The 23,252-nt window shown below is 47.7% G+C and overlaps 1 protein-coding gene across 1 annotated transcript in view; it reads right to left on the bottom strand.

The window, feature by feature from the left end:
* The window catches only part of BTAF1 (B-TFIID TATA-box binding protein associated factor 1), a 93,384-nt gene that overhangs the window by 30,140 nt on the left and 39,992 nt on the right, over positions 1 to 23,252 (bottom strand). Inside the window, exons 13-18 of the mRNA XM_044296790.1 lie at positions 16,028 to 16,152; positions 15,161 to 15,281; positions 14,367 to 14,471; positions 14,132 to 14,281; positions 11,748 to 11,887; positions 572 to 746 (exon numbers count right to left, since the gene is read on the bottom strand). Coding sequence (XP_044152725.1) covers positions 572 to 746; positions 11,748 to 11,887; positions 14,132 to 14,281; positions 14,367 to 14,471; positions 15,161 to 15,281; positions 16,028 to 16,152 — 816 coding nt within the window. The remainder of the gene's footprint in view (positions 1 to 571; positions 747 to 11,747; positions 11,888 to 14,131; positions 14,282 to 14,366; positions 14,472 to 15,160; positions 15,282 to 16,027; positions 16,153 to 23,252) is intronic.

Raw genomic sequence — 23,252 nt, 5'->3', positions numbered from 1 at the left:
CTCTTCACCCAACAGCCAGGGGGGAGAGGCCTAGTAGGTCGCAGAAGCCGGGGGCTTGTGTTTATTGCAGACTGGTCAGAAATGTCTGCCGCCTACAAAAGAGCCCGAAGGTACTGCAAAAAGTTGTGGAGGTGTGTGTGTAGAGGGGAGTAGAGACACTCCACAGTCCCCAAAAAAGCAGCAGCCTATCCCCCCCCCCCCCTCCCTCTTCCATGTGATGTCACTGTTCATCAGTCACATGGCCTATTTGCAGCTCTGCTCCATTGAAGTGAATGGGGGTGAGATGCAATACCAAGACAGTCACTATACAATGTACGGCAGTGTGCTTTGAAAGCTGTGGGGTGTCTGCTGCATTCACCACAGGGGATCGGCAGGGATGCAGGAACTCAGACCCCCGTCTCATGTGATAATGACCATTGTATCAATCCCTGGATAACCCCTTTAAGTCAGGAGAGCAAAAAAAAATGATGACAAATTCTCTTTAAAATGGTCTGACTTGTACATTTTACACTGCAAACCACCATGGGAGGTCTTTTACATCGCAATTAGTTTAACAAATTTACCTAATTACCTTTTGGAAAGCAGCCCACTCGCAGATAACAAGGGCCACACTGATCCTTTGTAAGGCTGACTTGGAGTTCAGATGAAAAAGGAGCAACTGTGCCAATGATTCAGCAGGCTTTATTTCCTGAGACGCGGTATTGACACAGGGATCACAAATACAACAGCATAATGATCCCAGCAGCCTGGAAGAAAGGAGATCGAAAAAGCAGCTTATTGACAAGGAGCACAGCTGAACTAAACTAGTCAATGCTGTCAGTCACCGACCCAGGGTTTAAATATTTAAAATATACGATATACAAATACTAAATCACACAACACTGATATAAAGCGACAACTTTAACCACTTGAGCCCCGCTAGCTGAAACCCCCTTCATGACCAGAGCACTTTTTACACTTCAGCACTAGACTCCTTTCACCGTTTATCGCTCGGTCATGCAACTTACCACCCAAATGAATTTTACCTCCTTTTCTTCTCACTAATGGAGCTTTCATTGGGTGGTATTTTATTGCTGCTGACATTTTTACTTTTTTTGTTAATCAAAATGTAATGATTTTTTTGCAAATAAATGACATTTTTCACTTTCAGCTGTAAAATTTTGCAAAAAAAAACGACATCCATATATAAATTTTTCGCTAAATTTATAGTTCTACATGTCTTTGATTAAAAAAAAAATGTTGGTTATATATGGTTTGGGTAAAAGTTATAGCGTTTACAAACTATGGTACAAAAATGTGAATTTCCGCTTTCTCGTGCATGGCATTGGGGGACACAGCACCATGGGTATATGTCCAACTACCACTAGGAGGCACTAGACACAAAAAGTGTTGGCTCCTCCCAGGTGGGCTATACCCTCTCCACAGGCACGAGGCTATTCAGTTTTTTTGCAGGTTCTGCTGTTTATTTTTATTCTTTTCTTTTTTTCTCTCTTCCGCAGGTCGGTTTTTTCCACCGTTATACCTGCTGCAGGCTGGGGCTCCATCGTGTTCCACTTTAGTTGCCCCCCCCTGCGGGCGCGTACTTCGGTACCATCGCCGGTCACCCAGTCCCCACGGACTGCATCCGCAGTGGCTTGCCGGCATTCCCACGGTTCCCGTGTTGAGTCTGCCGAAGGGGTGACCGTGCTGCGCCCGAAGACATCGGATGGTGAGTATACTCCCCTGTCCCTGTGTCCCTGCCCCAGGGTTAGGTTCCCTTCTGTGGCCAGGGGGATGGGATCCACCTTAGCTGGGGGTCCTGGGGAGCCTCTTCTTTCCTCCTAGCCAAACCCCCCCCCCCCCCCCTCCTGGGGGGGTTATATTCATGGTTTTTCCTCCCTTCTTTTCCCCCTCGGTTGGTCTTTTCTCTCCTCCCTGGCCACACAGTCTCTCCCTGGCTTCCCCGCTACTTTAGTCTCCGGCTTCTGCCGGGACTAGGCCTCATCTTCTATGGCCTGTCCCCGGCTCCCAGGTGCTCCGTTTGCCCTGATCTGCCTATCCCCAGGTGTCGCTTCTCCCCCCCTACCCTACTCACCTATTTTTATGGTCCGGTGGGCCCTCTTTCGGCCGCGGTTCGCCCCGCCCCCCTTGCTCCATTCCCGGCCGCCTCATAAATCGAGGCCTCGGCTTTTGGGCCTGCTAGGCCGCAATCTTCCCGGCCCCTCCCCCTTGCTTCCCGGGCTTTTCTGAGCCCCGCCCGGCCCTCGGGAGGAGCCATCTCCTCACCCTTTCCTGGGCTAACGTGTTTTTTCTGTTGGAGGGGGTGGTTAACCCCTCGATTGCTTCATGTCCCCTGCAGCCCTACTGACCACCTCTTTTTTGGGGAACAGCTGCTGCACCTCTTTGGGGGAACACTGCGTCCGGGTCAGGATGGACAGCCTCTGCTGGCTGCTTTTCGAGGAGCTGTTGGGAGAAGAGATGCTCAGTCGCCACGTGTTTTCACGTGCGTCCGCTGTCTACAATGGCTGCCATGTAGCCAGCCTGTCCCTGCTGGTGTGCAGTACCTCTTCCCAGATCCCATTGTTTTCTCTGAACAATCTTTTTGTGTAGGTTCCCCATGAATGGGTCCCTCCGTGTCAATGCCATGGGAACCTTGGCCGACTCTCCCTAGCAGTATCGCTGGAACGCTACCAACTCAAATTGCGGCCACCTCTGCCCTCCCAGGGTCCTCCCTGCAGATGGGGCATGCTCAGTTAGGGGTACCTGCACCCGGGTTCGGCGAGGGGTAGCTCACAGTACACCCTCGGGTGGTCTCAACGGGGTCCCACCCCTCCTCGGCATCCTCGGATCCCCCCCAGGACAGGCCTGAGGCTGGTGACGAATCCTTCCTGTCACCCCATCCGTTGCCTCTGGGGACACCTCTGCACCGATTCCCTCGGAACAGAGCATCAGGCGGTCTTCCTCCATATAGAAGCCCTCTGGGAGGTCAAGACTACGTACACGGAGGAACCTCTCCTACCTAAACAGGGTTGGTATCCCCTCTAGTGGATTTTCGGATGGTGCTCCCCTGACCGCACAGGTAAGGCAGCCGTCCCCGTGTTTAGCGTACTGAGTCACCTACCCGGTGTCTGATACGTACGCCTTCTCCTTAACAGGGGGGTTCCTGCACCACTGCCATAGGCTGTCCCTAACAAGCCTTCCTGGTTCCCCTATACCAGGGGCTATCCTCTACACATTTGAGAGTGTTTCCGTGGGGTCCCCATCCTGGTGTTGGTGTTCACCACTCTACCTCATTACAGGGAGTTCCTGTTCTGGGCAAGCGGTTAGCTCGGCTATCGCCTCCTGTAGGTTGGTGAGTTCAGAGCGATTGTACAGCCACCTTGCCCCTTTTCTTAGGTAGTGTACCTACAGAAGCCATTACTCCTGGCTGGCTCTATGGTGTTCCATACAGCACTATTTCTCCCTTCCGGGTGAGAGATACAGGCCGCTTCAATTGCCGTTGCAATTGCACCTGTCTGTTCCCAGCCACTTTGCTCCTGTCATAGGTGGAGTACCTACACCATCTCCTGATGCTGTAGCCGATTCTCCTGGCTGGCGCTATGGTGTTCCATGCAACACTATTTCTCCCTTCCTGGCGAGATATACAGGCTGCCTTTAATTGCCGCTGCAATTGCGCCTGTCTGTTCCCAGCCAATTTGCTCCCTTCACAGGTAGAGTACCTACGCCATCGCCGGTGCTGTAGCCGATACCTCTGGCGGGCTCTGTTGTGTTCCATGCGGCAACTTTTCTCCCTACAGGCGGAATATAGAGGCCACTTTCAATTGCTGTAGAATTGCCCCTGTCCGGTTCAGTTACCTGTCTGTTCCCTGCCGCCTTGATCCCTTAACAGGTGGAGTACCTGAGCCATCTCCGGATGCGGTAGCCGTTCCTACTGTCCGGCTTTATGGTGTTCCATGTGGCATTTTCTCTCCTTACAGGACGAGATATTGAGGCCTCCTCCAATTGCCGTGGCCATTGCACCTACCTCATCATAGTGTGCACCAAACGGCCATCTTACTCCCTTCATGGGTAGAGTCCCTGAACCGTCTCCGATGCTGCAGCCGTTCGACCTGTCTGGCTTCTAGGGTGTACTATGCGGCCCTGTTTCTGTTGCCATTGCACCTACCTGATTGTGGTGTGCACCTGTCTTGTTGTTTGTGGTACCGTGCGGCCCTACTGGGTTCCATTGTTAACGCGGTTGCTGTTGCACCTCTCTGGGTCTAGGGTGCACCATGCGGCCACATTGCTTCGATCTTAAATGTAGTTCCTCTAACACAGCCATATTTCTACTTTACAGGTTGTGTACCTGTACCCTCCGTATGCTGTCTCATTCCCAGATGCTGTGGCTATGTTTCCACTCTCCTTAGTTGGCAACATGCAGCCACTTTACCCATATTTTAGGCGTGTGTTTGTAGTACCCCAAGCGCTGGGCCCTGTGGTGCGGTCTGTAGCTCAGACAGTTTCTGTATCACTGGGTGTTTTCTGCCCACGGGTTCTAATCTGTGCTGCGGTTGTTGGTTCCATCCATTTGGTTCTTCCATACATCTGCCACTCCTTTACTGTCGCGCTCATTGGTCTCCTTGTACCTCTCAAGGCACTGTCTGCACCAGGCCCCCTTCGTTCAGCGTGTGCATGGTTACCATGTCTGGCAGGTGTGGGCCAGCCCAACCCCCACCTTGTCGGTCTACTGCTACTTCTGGTAGCTCCAGTATATGACTGATCTGTCTGATCCGGCGGGTGGTCCTCATTCAACCACGCTCCCTACTCCGTGGCCAGGTGGTTGTTGGCCTTTGTGCTGTAGTTGCTCTTGCCTTCTCTTTACGGTACTACAGTATGCTGTGCTCCGCGTTACCCCATGTTATAGGGGAGTACTCGCGTTGTTTCCTAATTGCTGAGCGGTCCATTCCTGGTGAAATACAAGGATCTCCACTGGATCTTCTACCTTGTTTGGACACGTAGCTGGTGGCATCGGCCGCGGCTGCGGTTTTCTGTCATCGCTGGATGTCCGCCACACGGAATCCTTCTGGGTCCACGGCTTTTATCATTGCTGGACGTCCTCCCTGATGGGTCAAGGACAGGACCTCTGAGCGCCACACACACCTGTCTGAATTTTCAGCTGATTGCTCTGGTATCGGACAGGGCCCCGTAGTTCCTTCTGGGTCCAGGTGTTTTCGGTATTCCCTTGTATTTTCTGCTTAGTTGTGCTACATGGCGGAGGGGCAGTCCTCTTGGACCTTGCCGTCGTCTGCACCTGTCTGGTACTTTCTCCCCCCTGGAAGTTTTCTGTATGCCGGTCGCAGCTGGTTTCTACATTTCTATGTAGGCTACCCCGGTTTTTTCATGGCGACTTCTGCATTCCTTATGCATATGGATGTCTGTCGTTTTGTGGTACATCCCGAGCTGCTGTACTTGCCCTCTCTGGGGCAATGTTTAAGGTTTGCTGGTCAATATTCTTGGTACGGCTAGTTGTCCATGGCCAATGCCCCTTCCCCTATGGTGGTTTCTTTTCGCCTTTCCTGGATATTCTGGCTTGCGTTGTCTTCTGGTGGTTCAGCTCCTGGTTCCTTGTGAGCCCATACTGGGTACTCCTTTCTGGAGTCCCTGTCCCTGTTCATTTGAGGTCCTCTTGGGATTTGTGTCTCTTTTTCCATCCTCCCACGTCTAGTACCTGGTATTGAGTGGTTTAGTGCTGCGGTTTGCAGTTCCACCGTATGGTCTCCTTCGGGAGGGACCTCCTCCTGTTGTAGGACCTTTCCTCTTTAGGTTTTTTGGAGTGCTCTCCTTCTACTCCCATGTCTCTCAGTCCAGTGTGTCCTGCCGAGGTTGCCTGGCCTGTATCTGGCTTATTTTTTCCATGATACTTTACATGCCCAGAGTTTCCTCTGGTCTTGCGCTTCACGGTGATATCTTGTTTTCGGAGGCTTGTGCCTCGTCTCCTGTTTTTGGGGACGCAGGAGCTATCGTTCTTTTCCTGGTTTTTTACCTACAACCCCCTCCTTCTCCAGGGTTGGCGGTTTCCTCTAGCAGCCTTGGGTTTTCACCTTTACATGGGGCGCTTAGCTTCTTTCCTGGCCTTGCGGTGAGGGGAGTCCCCTCCCTTCACATGTGAGCCTTGCTATGGCTTCCCCCACTCGTTTGGTTTTCAGTGCTTCCCTGTTTCTTTTCTCCCCTGGCCTTTCAGGGGATGGCCACAGGTTTTTTGGGTCTGAGACAATGTAGAGCGTTGGGTAGTTTCACCACGCGGTGCTGTCCTAATTTTTTCTCCAGCCCTTGGCTGCGCTCTGTTTCCTTTTGCCACCTTCTTGCATTTGGGATTTTCTTCCAGTCATTTGTCCTGGGGTGCTGGCAGTCTTCCCTGCTTCTTCTGAGGTTTCTTCCTTGTTATGGAACCTCTTGCCCATCTCATGTTTTTTTCCCGTTGGGTCACATGGTTCTCCTGCACCTGTATGCCCAATCGGTGGCGCGTCTCTTTTCCCTCCCTCAGGAACTGCTTTGGGACGTCCCATGGTGCTGTGTCCCCCAATGCCATGCACGAGAAAATTGGATTTTTTGTACTCACCGTAAAATCCTTTTCTCGTAGTAGGCATTGGGGGACACAGATCCCACCCTATGTTTTTTCTTCCGCTTCTCCGGGCTGGTCTCTTGATCTTTCCCGGTACGGGAGTTGTTGGTTCCTTGCTTTTCTTCTCTCTCCTACTGCTTTTGGTACAAACTGAATAGCCTCGTGCCTGTGGAGAGGGTATAGCCCACCTGGGAGGAGCCAACACTTTTTGTGTCTAGTGCCTCCTAGTGGTAGTTGGACATATACCCATGGTGCTGTGTCCCCCAATGCCTACTACGAGAAAAGGATTTTACGGTGAGTACAAAAAATCCAATTTTTTGAAGCAGCTCTGACTTTCTGAGCACCTGTCATGATTCCTGAGGTTCTACAATGCCCAAACAGTAGAAAAACCCCACAAATGACCCCATTTCGGAAAGTAGACACCCTAAGGTATTCGCTGATGGGCATAGTGAGTTCATAGAACTTTTTATTTTTTGTCACAAGTTAGCGGAAAATGATGATGATTTTTTATTTTTATTTTTTTCTTACAAAGTCTCATATTCCACTAACTTGCGACAAAAAATAAAAAATTCTAGGAACTCGCCATGCCCCTCACGGAATACCTTGGGGTGTCTTCTTTCCAAAATGGGGTCACTTGTGGGGTACTTATACTGCCCTGGCAATTTAGGGGCCCAAATGTGTGAGAAGTACTTTGCAATCAAAATGTGTAAAAAATGACCGGTGAAATCCGAAAGGTGCACTTTGGAATATGTGCCCACCCTTTGCCCACCTTGGCTGCAAAAAAGTGTGACACATCTGGTATTGCTGTACTCAGGAGAAGTTGGGGAATGTGTTTTGGGGTGTCATTTTACATATACCCATGCTGGGTGAGAGAAATATCTTGGCAAAAGACAACTTTTCCAATTTTTTTTATACAAAGTTGGCATTTGACCAAGATATTTCTCTCACCCAGCATGGGTATATGTAAAATGACACCCCAAAACACATTCCCCAACTTCTCCTGAGTACGGCGATACCAGATGTGTGACACTTTTTTGCAGCCAAGGTGGGCAAAGGGGCACATATTCCAAAGTGCACCTTTCGGATTTCACCGGTCATTTTTTACACATTTTGATTGCAAAGTTCTTCTCACACATTTGGGCCCCTAAATTGCCAGGGCAGTATAACTACCCAACAAGTGACCCCATTTTGGAAAGACACCCCAAGGTATTCCGTAAAGGGCATGGCGAGTTCCTAGAATTTTTTATTTTTTGTCGCAAGTTAGTGGAATATGAGACTTTGTAAGGAAAAAAAAAGAAAAATCATCATTTTCCGCTAACTTGTGACAAAAAATAAAAAATTCTAGGAACTCTCCGTGCCCCTCACGGAATACCTTGGGGTGTCTTCTTTCCAAAATGGGGTCACTTGTGGCGTAGTTATACTGCCCTGGCAATTTAGGGGCCCAAATGTGTAAGGCTACTTTCACACTAGCGTTCGGGCGGATCAGTTCTGAACGGATCCACTCATAATAATGCAGACGGAGGCTCCGTTCAGAACGGATCCGTCTGCATTATTTTTAGCATATAACAGCTAAGTGTGAAAATAGCCTCGTACGGATCCGTCCAGACTTTCAATGTAAAGTCAATGGGGGACGGATCCGCTTGAAGATTGAGCCACATTGTGGCATCTTCAAACGGATCCGTCCCCATTGACTTACATTGTAAGTCTGGACGGATCCGCACGGCCAGGCGGACACCCGAACGCTGCAAGCAGCGTTCAGCTGTCCGCCTGTCCGTGCGGAGCGGAGGCTGAACGCCGCCAGACTGATGCAGTCTGAGCGGATCCGCTCCATTCAGACTGCATCAGGGCTGAACGGCTGCGTTCGGGTCCGCTCGTGAGCTCCTTCAAACGGAGCTCACGAGCGGACCAGCGAACGCTAGTGTGAAAGGAGCCTAAGAAGTACTTTGCAATCAAAATGTGTAAAAAATGGCCTGTGAAATCCGAAAGGTGCTCTTTGGAATATGTGCCCCTTTGCCCACCTTGGCTGCAAAAAAGTGTCACATCTGGTATCGCCGTACTCAGGAGAAGTTGGGCAATGTGTTTTGGGGTGTCATTTTACATATACCCATGCTGGGTGAGAGAAATATCTTGGCAAATGACAACTTTTCCAATTTTTTTATACAAAGTTGGCATTTGACCAAGATATTTTTCTCACCCAGCATGGGTATATGTAAAATGACACCCCAAAACACATTCCCCAACTTCTCCTGAGTACAGCAATACCAGATGTGTCACACTTTTTTGCAGCCTAGATGCGCAAAGGTGCCCAAATTCCTTTTAGGAGGGCATTTTTAGACATTTGGATCCCAGACTTCTTCTCACACTTTCGGGCCCCTAAAAAGCCAGGGCAGTATAAATACCCCACATGTGACCCCACTTTGGAAAGAAGACACCCCAAGGTATTCAATGAGGGGCCTGGCGAGTTCATAGAAATTTTTTTTTTTTTTTGCATAAGTTAGCGGAAATTGATTTTTTTTAGTTTTTTTCTCACAAACACTCACTTTCCGCTAACTTAGGACAAAAATTTCAATCTTTCATGGACTCAATATGCCCCTCACGGAATACCTTGGGGTGTCTTCTTTCCGAAATGGGGTCACATGTGGGGTATTTATAATGCCCTGGCTTTTTAGGGGCCCTAAAGCGTGAGAAGAAGTCTGGAATATAAATGTCAAAAAATGTTTACGCATTTGGATTCCGTGAGGGGTATGGTGAGTTCATGTGAGATTTTATTTTTGACACAAGTTAGTGGAATTGAGACTTTGTAAGAAAAAACAAAAAACAAACAAAAAATTTCCGCTAACTTGGGCCAAAAAGGGGGGGGGGGGGGGGGTTGATCAATGACAGGGGGGTAATCCATGACAGGGGGGTAATCCATGACAGGGGGGTAATCCATGACAGGGGGGTAATCCATGACAGGGGGGTAATCACCCATATAGACTCCCTGATCACCCCCCTGTCATTGATCACCCCCCTGTCAGGCTCCATTCAGACGTCCGTATGATTTTTACGGATCCATGGATCGGATCCGCAAAACACATGCGGACGTCTGAATGGAGCCTTACAGGGGGGTGATCAAGGAGTGTATATGGGTGATCACCCGCCTGTCATTGATCACCCCCCTGTAAGGCTCCATTCAGACGTCCGCATGTGTTTTGCGGATCCGATCCATGTATCCATGGATCCGTAAAAATCATGCGGACGTCTGAATGGAGCCTTACAGGGGGGTGATCAATGACCGGGGGTGATCAGGGAGTGTATATGGGTGATCACCCCCCTGTCATTGATCACCCCCTGTAAGGCTCCATTCAGACGTCCGTATGATTTTTACGGATCCATGGATCGGATCCGCAAAACACATGCGGACGTCTGAATGGAGCCTTACAGGGGGGTGATCAATGACAGGGGGGTGATCAATGACAGGGGGGTGATCAGGGAGTGTATATGCGTGATCACCCGCCTGTCATTGATCACCCCCCTGTAAGGCTCCATTCAGACGTCCGCATGTGTTTTGCGGATCCGATCCATGTATCCGTGGATCCGTAAAAATCATACGGACGTCTGAACGGAGCCTGACAGGGGGGGTGATCAATGACAGGGGGGGTGATCAATGACAGGGGGGGGTGATCAATGACAGGGGGGGGTGATCAATGACAGGGGGGGGTGATCAATGACAGGGGGGGGGGGGGGTGATCAGGGAGTTTATATGGGGTGATCAGGGGTTCATAAAGGGTTAATAAGTGACCGGGGGGGGGGGGGGGGGGGGGGGTAGTGTAGTGTTTGGTGCGACTTTACTGACCTACCTGTGTCCTCTGGTGGTCGATCCTAACAAAAGGGACCACCAGAGGACCAGGTAGCAGGTATATTAGACGCTGTTATCAAAACAGCGTCTAATATACCTGTTAGGGGTTAAAAAAATCAGATCTCCAGCCTGCCAGCGAGCGATCGCCGTTGGCATGCTGGAGATCCACTCGCTTACCTTCCGTTCCTTTGAGCGCGCGCGCCTGTGTGCGCGCGCGTTCACAGGAAATCTCGGCTCTCGCGGGAGGACGCGTATATGCCAGAAGAGCAGGGCCGCCGGCAGGACGCAATCCTGCGTACGGCGGTCCTGGAGTGGTTAAAAAAGGAATCTGTCACTAAAAACAGTTTAATAAAGCCAGTTGACATGGGAGATGTGCCCTTGTCAGCTGAATTTAATGGTGTTGCACCCATCTTGATCAGTGGCTGCACTGTAGAGAAAACGATTTTTATATGAAAACCAGTCCCTGGGTGCAACCATTGCTGTTGCACCCAGAGATCCTGCTCACTTTCCTACAGGCCACGCCCCCACCCCTTTGACTGAAATGGCCAGGCAGTGATGATGTAATCATGCCTGGCTGCAATTCAGCGTTTGCATCAAATGTTGGCTGTGGTTTTATGCAGAGGTATTTAGCGAGATTCCCTTCAAAGATTTCTCCATATTGAAAGAATGCAAATGAGCTCTTAAGCTCTGTCATTAATGCTACCAGATGTAAGGCAGCTATCCTATAAGTCAATGTTCGACCTTTTAAGAGGCCTTGAGTCATGACTTGGATAATAAATAAGCCAGCACCTCATCTGCAGACAGCTGTTTCAGGGTGAGAGTACTGGGTTTCAGAGGAGAGAGTACTGGGTTAACTGGGGGAGAGGCCTAGGTCAGGATTTGGAGGTTACTACATCTCCTTATGGAGAGCGCCTTAAACGGCGTGAGCAGTCTTATAGGCAAGGTGATGCTCAGGGTAGGTCATTCTCACATTGTGTGTTGGGGGGCACAATCAGCTGTTACAGGGAGCTTACGGAGCATCGGCCTCTAACAGCTGATCGGCTAGGGTATCGGGTGTCGGACCCACCAATCTCATATTGATGACCTATCCAGAGGATAGGTCATCAATAAAATTTATGGGATAACCCCTTTAATACAACTAAAGAAATCAATTTGCTTTTAAGCTCTGAATAAAAAGACTTTGATGGCGTCAAGCAGACACCTCCTTTGCACCTCTATTGAAGGGTCGAAGATGCGTTCAGTCAAGTAAGATTAGCAGCAAACAAAGCACAATTTGTAATATTGCCCAATTCAAGTCTGAGGGCGGAAATTTATAAGCACTATACTGACTTAGAAGCAGCCAAACGGGTGCGGGTCACCAGGTAATCCCTGGTGGCAGAGTCTTCGGTCACACTGTCCGAGCCAGCAATATATTCCTGTGCAACCTCTCTTGTTTGGCTCTGGCCTTGACGGAGTTTCCCAGCTTTTTCCTAGATCAAAGTAAATTAAATGTTGTATCTATTTTTCTTCAAATATTAACAAAATTAAAAGTAGCATCATGCATCTGATGGTTTGTGTGCATTAATTATATTCTTTAAAATATGTGTAATCCCCTATTAGCGACAGTGGAGAAGTGCTGCAGAGAACATGGCATGATCATGTGTAAAGCTACCTGCACACATTACTCGGGTATTTCCTGTAATACAGTACCAGCAAAGTATACAAGATTTCACAAACTCATGTACTCGCGTTTACATTGTGTGTGCCTATTGACCTGCCATGTGAATTGTCAAATCGACAGCATATCAATTTAGCTGTTCTTTTGTGCAGATTTCACCCTATTCAAGCAAGAGAGATCTGTGGCAAAACAGCAAATTCATACCAAAAACGTCAAGTAACACGTGGCTTTTGGTGTGGAAACGCACAGAAATCCATGTGGAATTTCTGCAAGAAAGCCCTTGTGCAGGTGGCTAAAAGGGTTAATTCACATGAGGCAGGTTTTTTGCAGACATTTGACTGTTTCATTCATTTAAATTGAGAATACAGAAACCATGTGCTTGCTGCTAAAGCAATCTCATTCAGAGGAATAGAACGGAATTTCAGTTGCAGAAAACTTATGCAACAAATCTGCTGTGCGTGAATATACCCCATTACATATTCATGGAGGCAAGGAAAACAGTAATGCACCTGCTACTACATGTGATCTCTGCGGGTTGTGGGAGTCATAACATTGATAATTAGCAGTACAGGTGAAGTCCACTCTGAACCGTCCTCTCGCCTCTCCCTGCAATCCGGCTTCAGACCCCTCCACTCAACAAACTGCCCTTCCCAAAGTCACCAACGACCTGCCAAAGCCAAAAATAAATCACTACACCTTCAGCCTGGGACAGCTCAGAGTCCCATGGCTTTCAGTATCACTTTTATGCCGACTACACAATTTACCCTCTCTGGTCCAGACACCACCTTACCATCCAGAACCCCACAATGCCCATCTTCTATCTCCTCCTCCGCCTCTCACTTTCTAAAACTTGGATAAATCAGAGGCTATCCATTCTCAACACCTTGGACTGACCCAGCCTGGGGGAGCTGGGCCTCATAGGCCTCCGTACATGCCGGGCTCGAAGGCCTTGGAATAGCTTGGGGCTGCCATGGCAACCATCAGGTCACCGCCACCGCAGCGACCCGATGGCTAAGCAGAGGGAGCGCAAATCTCCCATTTGCCACAGTCAGCGCTGACAGAGGCATATGAGGAGGGGTTTATCCACCGGCATCTGTGTTATCAGCGATGCTGGTGGATGCAGCAGGGATCCAGCTGTCAGTAACCGCCAGATACATGCTGCCGATTGCCGGACCGCACATGGAGGGGAGAAAGGACCGCCGGACGAGAATGCTCGTCCTGGGGCGCAAAGTACCGGCCATTTAGGATGAACATTCCGGTCCTGGGTCCTAAAGGTGTGAAACCGCACATCCAAGACCTTTTCACCACCTGCCGCCTCCAAATCAAAAATATCTCATCATACTACGGTAACATCCTCCTGTGTGGCCTTCCATCTAGCACTCTTGCCAACTAATACACCTCTCCCTGTTACTCCTGTGCCAATCCCTTCACTAGCTCTCCGTTACCCAGTGAATTCAGCTTAAAATGCAAATACATATAAGGCTATCCACAGCTTGTCCCCTCCATACACCTGAGCTACTTTTCAGATACATCCCCACCACAAGACCTCCTTCTCTCCTCTTATCACCTCTTCCCAGAATCGCCTCCAAGATTTCTCCTGTGCATCCCCCACACTCTGGAGTTCTCTACCACAACATATCAGACTCGCCTACAGTGGAATCCTTTAAAAGAAACCCAAAAACCCACCTCTTCAGACAAGCCTACAACCAGTGACCCTGCTGCTATACAGTCATACCCAGCTTTACCCTCACCTACTGTGTCCTTCGTCCATGCCTTGTAGATTGTAAGCCCTCACGGGCAGGGCCCTCTCTTCTGCATCAGTTTGTAACTTGCCTTGTTCATGACTATTGCAAGTGTCTGTATTATGTATATGCTTCCCTTTTTTTTATATGTACAGACCCATGGAAAGAATATTTATTATTAAAGCACTAAAGTAAAAGCTCAATGGCAGGTGATTGCTTTAAACCAAATGTGCAAGCAATATTCACTTGTGTAGAGATGAAACTATGCCTTTATAAAGATTACTTCTACGAAGATAGGACAAGCAACAACTCACGTTTGATTTGGGCTTCACCAATATCAGCATGTTCAAATCAATAGGCAGGTGAGCAGGCTGCATCATTAAACAGAGCCAAGCTCCCATCCAGGGGCACGCTGCAGCCACAACATATTGCACAGAGGCTTTGTGTATTAGCTCCTGCCAAACCTGGGGAACAAAAACAGCATACTGCAGTACAAGGCGGCTGGAATGGGGGTGGGGTGGGGGCAGGGTCATATCAAGGAGATCCTACCTTGTGGATAAGGTCAAGAATTTCCCGGTTACTCTCCAAAATACAGATCTGAAATATATGCCGCAGCATGTCCTGCAAGATGGGAGTCAGCCAACCTGAACAGTTCTGGAACAGAGAAACAATCTTAATTCTTTGCATGTCATATGAGTTTTTAACAGCAGTAGAACTTAAAGTGCACCTGTCGGCAGATGTGCACCTATTAAAATGGCTGACCTGTTGCATGTGAGCTCGGCAGCAGAAGGCACAGAATATGGAATCCACACACAACACAGTTTCATAGCTACAAATACACTGACAAATGGCCTTTAAAAGGGTTGGCCAATTTATAATCCAATTTGTTAAAATGCCATATACGGTTCCATATGCTCCATTCAAGAATACATAACTATGTTGTCCCCAAGCTGTCCCACTGCCATAGATAAAAATAAAAAAAATTCACTTTCCCATCACCCTCCATGTCCATGGTATGCAAAATGGCAGCGACCACTTCCTCTGGCTGCTCCAGGGTACAGGCGCTGAACTGCAAATAGGCACGTCCAAAAACAAGTAGCAAAATCCCCTGCATCTTGCACGTCCATTGGTTTTACGCACCTGCACAAATTAAAAGATACCCAGAAGCCGCCATCATCGCTATGTCGCGGGCCATGGACACCTGGGCAGGTGGGAGACCATATACTGTAAAGTATACTTGAATGGGTCGTACATGACTGTACAGAACATTCTGATAAAATTACATTACAAATTGGCCAAACCCTTTATGATGGAAAAAGTTTAATAAACTAGTAGTTACCAACCTGATCCTGTGTGGATAACAAAGTGTATAATGTCTCCAGGGCCGCTCTTCGAACAGATGATATAGTATGATGCAGGAAAGGCCATACCCGTGTCACCAATATAGTAAGTGATTGTTGAATACTGTGGGGACAAAATATTTTAGTGTTCGAAAAAGCTAAGGATTTAAAGAGCCTCCCTCAGCATGATCAACCCTATTAAACCAGGGATATCGCCTTGTAAGGTTGATTAAAATACGTTCGGTTTCCACATAGCAGCATTCATTTATGCAAATGAGATCTTTCGAGCACCAAGGGGGCAGGCCAGAAAGTCTTGGAGCACTGCTATTCCAACGCCCATCTCTGTGCACTTCCACCTCCTCTTCGTCTAGCCCTGTATTCTAGTGCCTGCGCCACCCATCCTAATAATGTATCACCTAAATTACTTTACACCCTGCCCACTAACAGCATACACTCCCGAAAACCTCAATATGTACATACGCAAGACCCTCCAATGAAAAGTGGGTGACATAGTGGTCTTCTAATGTAACAAGACAACATTGGTGGTCCAGCGCAGAAAGAACAGGAGCGTGGCGAGGCAAGTACGCTCCCCTCCTCTCAGCCCTCTGTTCCACTGCCACCAGTGCGTTACGGAAATCGCATCAGATAAGCAAATCATGGATTCCTAGACACTGCACTTTCCATGGGTTATTAATCTCAACCCACTGACTATGGGTCAAAAACCATACCGATACAATTCAGAAGTATAAAAGAAATAATAATTCAATTTAAATGCAAAGGCAACGTGTTCTCAAAGGAGTTCAAAGCAATCCTAAATATTCAAGTGTAAAAAACGCAACTTTGTCTCATGAAAATCTGCCACACACTTACTTGCACTGCTGAACCTGAGGATATGTTAAGAGAGAAGAAAGGAGGGTCATGATACTATTGGTAGACGCTGTTAAGTCATTTAACTCCAAAAGTGTATCCCATAAAGTGCCAAGAATGAAGGGAACCTAAGATAGAAAGGGTTAAAATATTAAACATATTATATCTATCTCTCGACCTACACACATGCAGCAAACTATACTGACACACATTCACCTTTTAAAAAGAGCATCTGTCAGCACAATCAACCCTATTAACCCCTTAAGGACCTTAAATTTCACTTTTTTGGCAGATTTTCCATTTTAATACTTTTTCTTCTTTAACACAAATCGAGGGTTAACAGCCAAACAAAACTCAATATTTATTGAGGTTTACAGAAAACACCCTGCCATGTGGTCGTAACCCGAGGGGCACATGGCAGGGCGTATGGTTTTTGTAAGGCAGATTTTGCTGGACTGGTTTTTAGAAGCCCCCCAGATGCACCCTACAGTAGAAAGTCAGAAAGTGACCCCATTTTGGAAACTATGGGATAAGGCGACAGCTTTATTGGTACTATTTTGGGGTACATATGATTTTTAATTGCTCTATTATGTTTTTTGTGAGGAAAGGTAACCAAAGAAAGGATTTGACACCATTATTTTTTGTTTTGTTTATTACAACGTTCATCTGACAGGGTAGATCATCTGCTATTTTTATAGATCAGGTTGTTACGGATGAGATGATATCAATAAGTCTTACTTTGTTTCAGTTTTACATAAAATAAATTAATTTTTTCAAAAATATTTGTGTCTCCATTTTCTGAACACCATATTTTTATTTTTTTTCTGCCGATAGTCTTGTGCAGGGGCTTGTTTTTTCCAGGAAGAGTTGACATTTTTATTGGTACCATTTTTGGGTACATATGATTTTTTTGATCAATTATTAAACTTTTTGGGGCAAGATGACCAAAAAATTCGTAATTCTGGCACAGTTTAGGTCATTGACATTTTTATAGAGCAGGTCGTTATGGACGTGGCAATACCTAATATGTATACTTATTTATGTTTTACACAATAGCATTTTTGAAACAAAAGAAAAATGTTTTAGTGTCTCCATAGTCACAACCATTTTTTATTTCTCGCTTGCATCATTGGGGGACACAGAAGACCATGGTTATAGCTGCTGCCACTAGGAGGCGACACTAAGCAAAAAAAGTGTGATCTCCTCTCAGCTATACCCCTCCTGCAGACACTGAGCTAATCAGTTTTAGCTTTGTGTCCGTAGGAGGCAGATATGTTTTCCTGCAGGTCTGCCAAAGATCTTTTCTTTTGTATGTTTTCAGCTTTGGGCTACAGATGGGCTCTAGCCACCAGTTCCCACACTTGAGGAGGGAGACCAGTAGGTCCCCAAGCCCGCTTCACGTTCCCCACCTCTGGAAGTCAACGAGGAACAGTGGGTCTCAAATACTCAGTTTCCCGCCAGCTACAGTGTCACCTTGGTGCTACTTCCAGAAGTCCCCCCTGTTACCAGTGTAGCTGCCATCCCCAAGGGGCAGCACATTGAGGAAGGCGACACTGCTGGAATCAGGGTGGGCAGAAACAGTTTAGGTAAGTATTCCCTACCTTTCCCTGCTGGACCCCTGACCCCCCCCCCCCCCCCCCTGCTCCCCTCCTTCCTGTACTGGGTTCTAGGGGTTAGCCTTCTGCTGGTCCCCTTCTCCCGAGTTCTCTAAAGTGAACACAGTAAAATGTTTTTTCCCTAAAAACCTTGGCCTCTCACCGGCCTGGCTCCGGTCCCCAACCCAGTCATCTTCCTCCAGCACTCGCACGCCTCCTTGGGCGGCCACCGCTTTCTCTGACTGGGCGTCAGTACACATGTTCCCGGACTCCTTTGTTTAGGGGGTGGGGCAAGATCCCCCTAACACTCCCTCCATGTGCTGCTCTCTCAGCCAGAAGCTCTCCCGGTCGGCTCCACCTGTACGTGAGGCCCGCCTCTGCGGCCTACTATGCTGCGTTCTACCAGAGGGTTTCAGGGGCGGGGACTGTACCCTCAGAGCGAGAAACTTTCGCGCCCATATCCTTGTCCCACTGAGCTCTTCCCCTAACCTAAACATTTTTTTTTTTTGTTTACTTATAATCCCTACACTGCGATTTATGCCTACATAATCTAATTAATCATTTTGGTCCTGTAGATTTTGTTTAAAACGTGCTTTTAATATGCAAAATTACCTTGCTACCAGTGCTTCTGTGACTGGGGGGAAAAATAAAATTACCTGTCACTCCTAAAAGGGTTGGGGCTGCATGTAATTCCCATAGCTATTAACCGTTGGAGCTCCACTCCTATTTTGGGCTTAGTTCCCATCGCCCTATAGCAGTGTGTTTCCAGCTCATCTTAGTGCTTGTGGGTGCGCCACGTTCAGGCTTACTCTGTGTCCTCTACAGCTACAGTGGAGCCAGTGGCGCAATGGATAGGCGACGTGCTTGCCCTACCGCTAGCTATTTACGACTAGGATACTGTAAATCCTGTAGCATTACCCCCTTCCATAGTTGAAGTACTTGCACTATCACTGGATACTGTACAGCCTGTCACATTGGCCTCCTTTCATAGGCAGAGTAATTGTACCACGGTATACTCTACAGCATGTAACATTAATCTCCTTCATAGGCGGAGTAATTACATTGCCCACCTTCCTAAGGCAGAGTAATTCCACTTCACTGGATACTATACAGCTTGTAGTATTACCCTCTTTTCTTAGATGAAATACTTGCACTACCACTGGATATTGTACAGGGTGTTTCATTTTGTAATGACATTTTTATTTTTTGTTAATTTTTTTTTTTTTTCAGACTTTGCTTACGCCCTGAGTCTCAGTGATGTAAAAAGATATTATATGCCAAATTCCAAGAAGATTGGATAATATTTAGAGGTTGCACACTTTGATCAGTTTTGTAAAAGTAGGCAAAAAATATGATTTTTCAATGTTAATTACTTTTATTGGGAAAACTAGAAATCAAACTTAAAATATTAAAACTAGACACTAAGATTAATAGGTAGTATGATAGGCAAAACGTGTTATATTAATCAACTTTGAACGATGCAATCTCTTCTTTTGTTAGCTTGGTGACGACTTTTCTGTGATGCTCGACTACCCGCAACAAGAATTGTTTTTGATGTTCGTCCCTGACCGATTCGTTAAACTTTTTTTATCAGAGCAATTCCTCTTTCTGTGGCATCGTTGACCACCTTAAGAGAGTTCACATGGCTTCTTAGAGAATCGCTGCAGTATTCTGTCACGTCGTGGATCCCAAACAATTCAAAGAACGTCTGTTATTAGTAACGAAATGTCTCAGGTCTTTTCCTTCAAAAACTAGGTTTTTACCCTTTAATTGTTTTATTTCCTTTTTCTTTGCAGTTTTGGTTTCTAAATTTTTTGTTATTTTCCTTAAAAGCCTGAGTAATACGTTCGTCCAAAAGAGCCAATCCTACGTTTGTTTGACAGATACCAAAGGCATCTTAGCAACTGTGAGAGCACTTTTTTTTTACACCTGCATCTGGGCAAATGCTCACAAGCTGTAGCATATCCAAATCATTCTTTGGAGCCCTCAACTGCCTCACGCAAAAAGCAAACATATGAGGCTGACAAAGTGTGCAACACATTTCATTCCTTTCAATTCTCGTTGAGGAATATTCAACTGTTTAGTGAAGGACAATTTTAAGTGCATGCAGAGCCCCCGGGATCCTGAAACTGAAGTAGTTTTTAGACCAACCTCCTAGGTACAGTAGTGAGCGTAGTAATAAAAGTGATCAGTGTGTACAACCCCTAAATATTATCCAATCTTCTTGAAATTTGGCATATATATATCTTTTACATCACTGAGACTTGGGGCATAAGCAGAGTCATATGAAAATCACATCTTTGGAAAAAATGAAACATCCTGTAGAATTATCCTCCTTCCTAGGCGGAGTATTTGCGCTACCACTGAATCCTATCCATTCTGTATCATTGCTCTTTTTTCATAGGCAGGGTATTTGCACATGGGACCCTATACATCTGGTAGCAAGGTCTCTTTCCATAGGTGGAGTATTTACTTCACCATTGGATACTGTACAGCCGGTCGTCATTACTTTTTTATAGGCAGAGTACTAGCAATACCACTGGATACTGTATGTCCTGTACCATTACCCTCCCTTCCATAGGCGGAGTATTGGCACTACTACTGAATCATATTCCTGATAGCATTGCCCTCCTTCCATAGTGGGTGTATTTACACTTCCACTGGGTACTGTACATTGTGACATCATCCTCATTCCATGGAGTAATTGTGCTACCACTGGATCCTATTCAGACTGTAGCATTACTCTCCACCGGAGACCAGGCAGAGCAATTGCACTAATCCTGGTTATCTTCTGTCCGGTTTGATTTCCACCTTCTGTAGGTGGTCTAGGGGCATCACAATCGCATACTGTAGATCCTGTTGCATTACCCTCCTATTGACGGAGCAGTTGCACAACCAGTAGTGCCTGCACTACCAGTGGACCCTGTACATCTGTCAGGTTTCCCTTTTTCCGTCAGCGGAGTAACTCCACTACCACCGGAAACTGGTTTATCCTGTTACATTGTCCGTCATTCTTAGGTGGAGATGGGTACCACTCTTGCATACTGTAAGATCCTGTAGAATTACCCTGCTTCCATTGGCAGGGTAGTTCCACAACCAGTGGTACTTGTTCTACCAGTGGACACTGTACTTTAGGGCTGCAGTAAACGATTATTTTAGAAAGTATTTTATTAATTGTTTTTTACGATTAAATCAAGTATTCTAATAAGAAAAAAAAAAAATGAATTAATAGACTTTTCCTTTATAAAAACTCAGACCTCTGCCATCAGTCCCCAACACCCATTGCCCCCCCCCCCCCCCCCTGTGATCAGCCCAAGTGCTTCAGCTCCCCCCCCCCCTGACCACCCAGAGTGCACAGAGTCATTGGTTGCTATGACGCTGTGTGCTCCAGCATCCAGCCTTAGTCGCACCAACTTACCTTTCCAGCAGGGGTGCCGCCGACACTCCATTGTCCCGCTCTGCATCTGACGTCACACAACACGTCAGGAGGTCAGTGCAGTGTGGGACCATGGATGTCCTGTGGAGTGTCTGGAGGCCCCCTGCTGGAAAGGTGAATATTGCGGGCCAGCGGGAGACCACAGAGTGGGAGTAATAGCAAGCGAGGATTTTTTTGTGTCGAATTACTCGATTCCATCAAGTAATCATTTCAGCCCTACTGTACATTTTGTCAGGCTCCCCTCTTTCCCACTACCTCTGGAATCTTCCACCCTATCGCATTATCCCCTTGTTGCATTCCAACCCGTTCCAAGGGTGGTCTCCTTGCTAGACACAGACAGACAATTGCCTTACCACCCCCGTCATAGGTGGTATTTCGGTACTACCATGGGATACTGTGACTACTTCACACCATCCTTTTCATCAGGTAGCTATTGTACAGATTGGGGTCAGGCACCTACGTAGCAGCCTCTGTCTTTCCAGGTGTTGACCCATGACATGCCTCTCCTTGTGCCTCGAGTCCCCATGCGGAGCACTTTTTTTTTAAATTAAGTAATTTTTAATTAGCATTTTATAATACAAACGTAAGGCCCCAACCCCCACAAACCATCATTGTGATGCCCTCCATCTTCCATAGCTCCAACATTTGGTTACACCAGTACAATCGCATAAAAAGGAGATTTTTGTATAACTTACCAGTTAAATCTCTTTCTCGCTCTTCCTTGGGGGACACAGACCTTGGGTATAGCTCAGCTCCCTAGGAGGCGTGACACTAAGTAAAACTGTTAAGCCCCTCCTCCATCAGCTATACCCTCAGCCTGGAGATAGAGGCTACCAGTTGCGTGTCCAAGTAGTGAAAGGATAACAACCAATAACGGAAACAACCAGCCAGCAACCCAACGGGGCGCCAGACCATAACCCTGTAACCAAACACAGAAGGGTGGGTGCTGTGTCCCCCAAGGAAGAGCGAGAAAGAGATTTAACTGGTAAGTTATACAAAAATCTCCTTTTCTCGCCCATTTTCCTTGGGGGACACAGACCTTGGGACGTTCAAGAGCAGTCCAAGAAGGGAGGGACCACAAACCCAAGGCGGAACACCACCAGAGCATCAGGAAACCGCTGCCTGCAAAACCAGGCGGCCCAAAGCAGCATCCGCTGATGCATGCGTATGCACCCTATAGAACTTTGTGAAAGTGTGCAGAGAGGACCAAGTGGCTGCTTTGCACAACTGTTCAGCCGAGGCCCGATGCCTCTGCGCCCAGGAAGCTCCGACTGCTCTGGTGGAATGAGCAGTGACGCCGAAAGGCGGAGGTCTGCCCTTGGCTCGATAAGCCTCAGACACCGCCAGCTTAATGAAACGGGCAATAGCCACCTTGGAGACCGCCAACCCTTTGCGCGAACCCTCCGGAACCACAAACAGGGAGTCCGTGCGCCGAAAGGACCCGGTGACCTCCAAGTAAATCCTCAACGCCCTGACCACATCCAGACGGTGCAGTTCCCGTTCTCTGGGGTGGGAAGGAGAGGGACAGAGCGACGGAAGGACGATGTCCTCATTGATGTGAAAGGCGGAGACCACCTTTGGCAGGAAAGTCGGGACAGGCCGAAGCACAACCTTATCCTGGTGGAAGATCAGGAAAGGTTCGGAGCAAGAAAGAGCCGCTAACTCCGACACCCGTCGGAGAGACGTGACGGCCACAAGAAAGATGACCTTGCAGGACAGAAGGCGAAGGGAGACCTCCCGTAAAGGCTCGAAGGGGGCTGATTGGAGCGCCGAGAGCACCACATTCAGGTCCCAGGAAGGAACTGGAGGGCGGTACGGCGGAACAGAGTGAGCCACCCCTTGTAAAAAGGTCTTAATTGGCCCTAGAGGGGCCAGGGGACGCTGGAGAAGAATAGACAGCGCCGAAATCTGACCCTTCAGAGAACTGAGGCACAGCCCCAGGTCCAGACCCGACTGGAGGAAGGACAGGATTGTGGGAAGAGAAAACCGGAGAGGTAGGATGCTCCGGGACTCACAGAACCCCAGATAGGACCTCCAAACCCGATAGTAGATCCTAGAGGATACGGGCTTACGAGCCCGGATCATGGTGCGGACTACGTCCGCGGAGAAACCCCGTCGCGTTAAGACGGCGGTCTCAATAGCCACGCCGTCAAACGTAGCGAGCCTAAATGCTCGTGGAAGATCGGTCCCTGAGAGA

The sequence above is a fragment of the Bufo gargarizans genome, chromosome 6 (assembly GCF_014858855.1).
Source record: "Bufo gargarizans isolate SCDJY-AF-19 chromosome 6, ASM1485885v1, whole genome shotgun sequence".
In the NCBI taxonomy this organism is placed as follows: domain Eukaryota; kingdom Metazoa; phylum Chordata; class Amphibia; order Anura; family Bufonidae; genus Bufo; species Bufo gargarizans.
This window is presented reverse-complemented; position numbering and strand designations above follow the sequence as displayed.